The 6894-nt window shown below is 37.8% G+C and overlaps 1 protein-coding gene across 4 annotated transcripts in view; it reads left to right on the top strand.

Annotated features, from left to right (window-relative positions):
* The window catches only part of LOC104641674 (DPY30 domain-containing protein 1), a 291916-nt gene that overhangs the window by 283686 nt on the left and 1336 nt on the right, over positions 1-6894 (top strand). For 2 of the 4 annotated variants that reach the window (XM_075758694.1, XM_010310393.2), the window contains exons 1-5: positions 377-784; positions 1965-2117; positions 2209-2331; positions 4084-4155; positions 5179-5271. In XM_075758694.1, the coding sequence (XP_075614809.1) occupies positions 1971-2117; positions 2209-2331; positions 4084-4155; positions 5179-5271 (435 nt within the window). In that variant the 5' untranslated portion in view covers positions 377-784; positions 1965-1970. Of the gene's footprint in view, positions 1-375; positions 785-1964; positions 2118-2208; positions 2332-4083; positions 4156-5178; positions 5272-5400; positions 6849-6894 lie in introns of those variants that run through there. The other 2 variants (XM_075758691.1, XM_075758693.1) reach the window with 2 other exon arrangements.

The following is a 6894-nucleotide window of genomic DNA, read 5'->3' as shown; positions in this document are numbered from 1 at the left end:
TTCCAATAGGGAAAGACCGAGACGACGTTAACGGAGCTAGGCTTCAGAATTGATTCAGACGCTGAATTCATTCCTTCAGCTGCAATTATTTGCAGCTTTTCTCAATACCTGACTAAGAGTTGCCAGTAAAACGAACAGCTCGTCAAATTTGAGGTGAATGTCAGGTAGTAAGTTTGTCAGTGACGAGAAAAAGATCACTCCACTTTAATGCTGGAAGTCTAACTTCAAGTACAGGAGATCACAGCTTTGTTTCGAAGGCCCCCTGTCCTTGCCTACGAAACCCCATCCAGCGTTAGCTCGGGTTCCTCACGTTAAACTTGCAAGAACATTTTCTTTCTTAAATTGCTTGCTAGTCTTTATCTACGTAGGTATGGCTGACTCTTTAAATTAAATCGAAGTATCTGTATGTTACCAGCATACTGCATCAGGACTGATTCCAGGTGTGTTTCGTTTTTGTGTAAGCCCCCTCTGACAGGGAACTGTTCACGGAGAGATGACGTTAAACACATCTGGAGCGGGTTTGTCCCTAGGAAGACCCCGAGGAGCAGGAGCGAACACCCCGTTTCGGCGGAGGCCGGTGGTTTCCCCCCGCTGCCGGACACCACCCCAGACCTCACCACCGCCCATCCGGCACTGCCCCGCTGTGACGCCACACCCTTCCTCCAATCATGTGCCTCCTGCCGGCTACATAAAGGTCGCGAGCGGTGTTGCTTAGCAACCCAACGCGTTCCGGGGCGGTGCGCGCCTCCCTCGACTCTCTGTGAGGAGAGCGACGTCGGAGCGGGTGAGGAGGCGCCCGACAGCCGCTGGGCCGGGGGCGGGCAGGCAGGAGGAGCGGGGTGGACGAGTGTGGTGCAGGCTGCCGTCCTGGAGACACGCTCGGGACTCCGGGAGCTAATACCAGGGAGCAGCTGGAACGGGGTGGCCCTCTGAGGGAAGGTGAGCGTGAGGAGCTAAGGATGGCTGTAAGGCAGGCTAGATAATTACCTTAGTGGCTGCCCCACGGCACCTGAGACAGGGTGGTGACAGCACCAGATCTTAGCGACGGTCTATGGAGTATTGGTTGAGATGAGGTCATGTGCCAGGTCTGCCCAGGAAATAGGAACAACACTACCGGAGCAGAACTAGGGATAGACGTAGCCAGCACGTAGCTCTGAGGAGAGGTGAAGGTCCCAGCCCGGGCTTAAATGGAGCCCGGGGGCAGAGGGCGTGGGTGGAGGCTCCAGGTGAAAATGGTCGGGTGGGAGAAGTTTTACACGTGTGGTGTTTTGCACAGTGTAGTAAGAAGGTAGTGGCGTGGAGTTGTGTGCTTTGGGGGGGGTGGGGTACTGTTGGATGGGTCTGGTTGTTCTGAACAAGGGTTGTGTGGCATGGATTTAGTCTCATTGAAAGCAACTGAAGGGTCTTTCAGTGTTACAGAAATAGAATTTTGGGTGTGTTATGTGTTTACCAATACAGGAGCAGTTAAACTTTGTGTGTGTGTAGGGACTTGTTGCTTTCATAGCTATATAGAGTGATTGTTTCAGGTCCTTATCTTGCATACATATCCTAAAGATAGCTTTGTTAGTTCAGACTAAAAATTTGTATTTAATTATTTACAGAACTACTTTGCTGTTCTTCAAGTGTCTGTATAGAAGTTTTCTATGTACTGGTGTGCTTTTGATAGTTTTTTTTGCTATCATGCTGGCTTACAAATTCCGAGCAGTTTCTGAATTATCTTTGTCTAAATAGTAAGGGAGGTTTTGAGCATTTTTTTTCCCTGTAGTGCTCAATGTAACTAATATATCACTAGAGTTTTTAAGAACTAAACCAATATTAAATTTAAGGAACTTGCTGCTATTAATTGTCAGGTTAATAAAAAAATCATGTTGTATTCAGTTTTTTGTGCCTGAGGCAATAATTTTTAAAAACCCGGGTTTAGTTCTCATATTGATGGTTAATGTCTGTCTGTTTGTTGTTAGTAGGTGTGGATGGAGTCTCAGTATCTGAAGAGATGTTTGGGAAGCTGTTTGAAAGAGGGACTGGCAGAGGTTGTAGAGCATCGGCCAGCAGATCCAATAGAGTATCTGGCACACTGGATTTACAATTACAGAAGAAATTTAGATGAAGAAAAAAAGGTGAATCCATCTTGGGCAAAAAGATTCATGAAACATAATTAATGCTATTTAATATTTTTTTTAAATTGATTTTGTATTATCTCTGAAATAGAGAATGTTGGAGAGGATTGAGCTGGAACAAGAACGGGAGGTGGCCCTGGTAGAACTTGAAATGTTAAGAAAAATGAAGGAAGAAGAGTTAATGTTCCAGCAGAAACTTGAAGAACAATGTCAGGTTAATAATACTTAAGAATAAATGATTATAAATAGTGTATGATGGTGTGGCATCTTTTAGCACTCTGTATACTTCTAATCTTGGTATAATGATTTTGATCGAAGGTAGTGTAAAACAAGTATTTTAATCTCACCTTAGTAAATAATAACTGAAATGATTAGTCAGCACATGGGAAGGAAAACTTATGTAGTATGTAGTAAAATGTTATAAAAAATAATTTAAGAGTCTAAGGTAAAAAGCAAGCAATTTAAGTCTTGCATGAGAAGTAACTTAAAATAAGTATACTGTATTCTGTAGTTAATTATGAACAAGAGCTGGTGCAAATAAAGCTAGAAATCATTGCAAATATTTTTGGCAGGCCTGCTGGGAGGCCTGGGAGTAATAACTGATCATTGTCTAAAGCTACTTGAATGTAATATAAGTAAGACAAAAAAAGTAATGTGAATGCATACACAATTATAGAGTCCTGAAAATGATTGCGAATCAGTGAATGAAGATTGCATATTCAAGCAGTTTTTATAGCTTGATCCAATGAGATGCCTCTTTCTTTCCTTAGCTACCTGAGTATTCTGTTGGTATAAAACAATTTAAATTCTATACATAGAATATATATATTCTATGCTATGTGGACTTGAAATCTGAGAAACAGAGGTAATATGTGTTTCCATCTGTCCTTTGTAAAGGAATCACATGAATTCGAGCAGATGTGTAGCAGCATCTGTTGCTGTGGTAAAGTTCACATTGTCTGACAAGATTTTTTTACATGGCTGACTTTCATGATGTTAAAATCAAAAGTTTAATTTTAAATCTGTGCCAATCTTGTTAAGCCCAGTTCTAGTGGAAGATGCAGTCATTCTATTTTATTTGCACTTTTTAAATTTGGGATTTACTAATTTGCAGACCAACAGTTATTTGTTTAAGGATTTTGTAAGTTATTTAAAATAGTAAATGGAGTCAAGGCTATGAGATTGTATCTAGAGATAATTCACAGAGAAATATTTAATTTCATCTAAACTGAGGGAAAGATGTTGAACAATACTCAGATGCATTTTTTTTAACCTAACTCATAGTTTTGGCTATAGTCTTGTACTCAGGCTTGTTTTGATTTTACATACCAAACAGGAATGTGAAAACTAGTTACTACAATTTGGCAATGTTTGTAGTAACTGGTCACAAAATGCTACAGCAAACAGTATTCTCTAGGCCCTAGTGTTGTTGAATGTGAACTCTTAGATTATGCAGTTTTGATTCAATAGGACTTAGGCTCCCAAATAACAAACAATTTGTATTAGATATTTCCAATTGGAAGTTGTAAAGTTTGATGATGATGATTAATGTTAATGGCATTGCTTACCAATCTTTTCTATAGATTTGACTCTATGTGGATTCATCTGTCTGTGCAAAATACCATAAGTATCAGAGAGCTTAATCCAAAGTATAGGAGATAATGAATATAGACTGCTAAAGAGCATGAGGAATGTGACAGCATCTTAAGTGTGTATGCTAACTTCAGTTGTCTATTTCTTCTTCCTCTTGGTAGTAAAGCCTTTCTATCCATGCGAGTCTAAAACCTGTGAAAATGTTGAATCAGGTGATACTGAAGGGGCTTTGTGTTACTAACATTGCAGTTATGTTTTGTACTTCCTTTTTTATTTTATTTAAGATTTCAATTGTGAAATACATTGTAAGCAATGGGGTGGGGAAGATCATGTGGGTTTTTTCCTTCTAATTTGTCCTTTCTTAAACTGGCAGTTGGAACAAGAACGTGAGAAGTTGGAACTGCAGAATGAAGATGAAATGCTGTTGCAGCAGAAAGATCAAGAGGTTTAAGTCATAGAATCATAGAATGGTTTGGGTTGGAAGGGACCTTAAAGATCATCTAATTCCAAGCCCCCAGCTGTGGGCAGGGACACCCTCCACTAGACTATGTCAAAGCTTAGTCAGTGATTTGAAAACACTGTGTATCAGCTGCCTTTTCCAGATGCAGGCACTAAATACAAAGCACAGGGCAGAAGCCCATGAGTATTGAACCATTTAAAAAAAAATTGTGAAAATGGGAGAGGGATGTCTAACACCTTACTTTCCAGTCTGGGTTTTATACTTGACTTTTGGTCTTTTCTATTAGATTTATGTAATACATATTCAAAACAGAGCATAAATTTGTTGCAAAACTTAGTGTAAATTCAGCCTTGTTGATGCTTTCATGTTCCTTGATGGTATTTATGAGAAAGTATTATGATTTAAGCATGTCTAATTGAAGTGTCTAGACAGTAATGTTTTACTGTGTGTTAACGCAAAGTCCATTTGCTGTAACTGGAAAACAAACTGTGGTTTCAAATTAGGATGCCTCTTGATTCTGAAATCCTCTTGGAGCCCAGGAATTTATACTAACAAAAGAATGTGTATACAGATGGCTGTGTAAATGTATGGTCTTTTAATGCTATTTCAGTAAAGACATAAATTGATAATTGGCATGTTTATATCAATAAAGCTTTTAAATGTGAATATTAAATGTATGTGGAGCAAGTCATACTGTATGTTTTTAGACCTCTCAGTAAAAATACTGACACAACATTGTAGAAAGATGACAGTATGAAAGTGACAGGAAAAATGAGAATGTAGAAGTTAAAAGTGAAATTCCTGTTACTTAAAAAAACTGATTAAAATAGTGTTAACAAGCACACAAAGACCATAGTCACATACTAACACATTTGTATAGCATGCATCTGAAGTATTATCTTTGTATTAATACATAATATCACTTTTAACACATCTGAAATATTCTCTGTAGATAATTATTCATGACATGGAATGGTTTTAACTGAAAGCTGGCTGTCATTATCATAGGAAAATGGAAAGACTATAGCTGAACTTACAGATAGACCTGGGGCACCTAATTTGACCACAGTTGAGGAGCTAGATGAGAATGGACAGTTTGAGGTAAGTGTTTAGAAAGAACAGGGAGATAATAAATTATTGATTCTTAGAGATTTGCTTTTCTGTGCTGACATAGCAAAGGTTAAAACTGTTGCAGTTAAGACTGTGCTGGTTCTCCCCTATAATTTTAAGGGATGGTGTTTTGGCCACAACGTCCAAACTGTCCTTATCCTGTTCTCTGGTACAAGTTAAGCCATTCTAAAAGACTATGGTGTTGGCTGACTTAATCCTCAAGATTTTAAATGTCCTTTTGTATTCAGATATGTTACAAATTAAAGTATGAATATTTTTCAGACAGCAGGCAGCCTTCCTTTGCCATGTGAACAGATAGTCATATACAACATCTACTAAATAATAAAAGATGACTTGAGTGATTGAAGTTATTTATATTTTTCTGGTTGAAGTATTTTTTTGCAGCAGAATGTACTCTTGTGCACAGATATCTGAGCAAACATTTTAACATAAAAGACCAGATAGTCAGGACACACAGTGCTCACTAGGGCTAAGATGTGCTGAGAATCAGGTTATCTGAGCCCTGTGTCAACATGTGTGCTGCTTTCAGTACTACAATTGTGGCTCTATATTGTGATCCTCAGACATCTTCTATGCCCAGCTTATTCTTTTGGCTTTTTTCTCTCCTTCCTTTTATACTGGACAGTCTAGGGAAATGAGAGGCCATGAATTAGCTTTCATTTGTTATAAGGCATGGTGGTGTATTTAACAGATACTGCTAACTCCTGCAAAATCATGCAGCTTTGAGTATTCACTGGTCATAAAGATACTGGTATGTCTGACTTGTTACACTTGGAGTATTCCAAATGTATGACTTGAGATTTTGATATACTAGTTTTAGTACATCATTATCACAATCCTTTTTTCTTTATTAGCCTTAATTTGATCTAATTTCTGGTATTAGTGGTGTAATTCTAGCTCAGAATTTATATTGTGATATTAATATGCTTTATGCTTACGGTTACTTTAATAACAGCCTGTTTTATAAATGTTCTCTAAATACATTTATGAACATACTTGTGAGTATTCTTAGGGTCAGGTTTTCACAGGTGTTTTTTTCACTAAGGTGAATCCCATGAGTTCTCTAAGGTCTTGTGTAGCCCCAATATTTATAATTTTCTGATAATTACATATTAAAAAGTATTCTTGAGGCTTCAGGCATATTTAATGTGTTTTTAAATAAGTGATTTGCAAAACCAGAAGTGAAAATGAGTAGCAAACTTACTTGCTTCTCCTTATATGTGCCATCTCCCAAGTTTTCATGCCAAAAATCATTTAAAGTTGGATGACATTGGCTGTTGGTGATGTTGTTTCAGGTTTTACAATATGTTTAAGTTAAACTACAAATTAAGAACAGATCAATAAAATGAAAATATATAGACTTTTACTATTGAAACTATTCTGTTGTAAGAATCATAATACTTCATCCAGACTCGATGGATATATATAATAATGAAAGTCTGATGGTAAACTTAATTGTATTTCACTGAATGGACGAATGCAGAATCATATTGCTGAATGCCAACTTGTCTGTCATGTGAGTTTTTGTTTTTCTTTTCCCTTTTTTCTTTTTACAAAGTTCAGTTAATGCTGGCAACTGACAGAATTTCTTTT

This window comes from Balearica regulorum, chromosome 7 (assembly GCF_011004875.1).
Source record: "Balearica regulorum gibbericeps isolate bBalReg1 chromosome 7, bBalReg1.pri, whole genome shotgun sequence".
NCBI classification, from domain to species: Eukaryota; Metazoa; Chordata; class Aves; order Gruiformes; family Gruidae; genus Balearica; species Balearica regulorum.
Note: the sequence above shows the minus strand (reverse complement) of the source record. Positions and strands in the feature narration are given on the sequence as shown.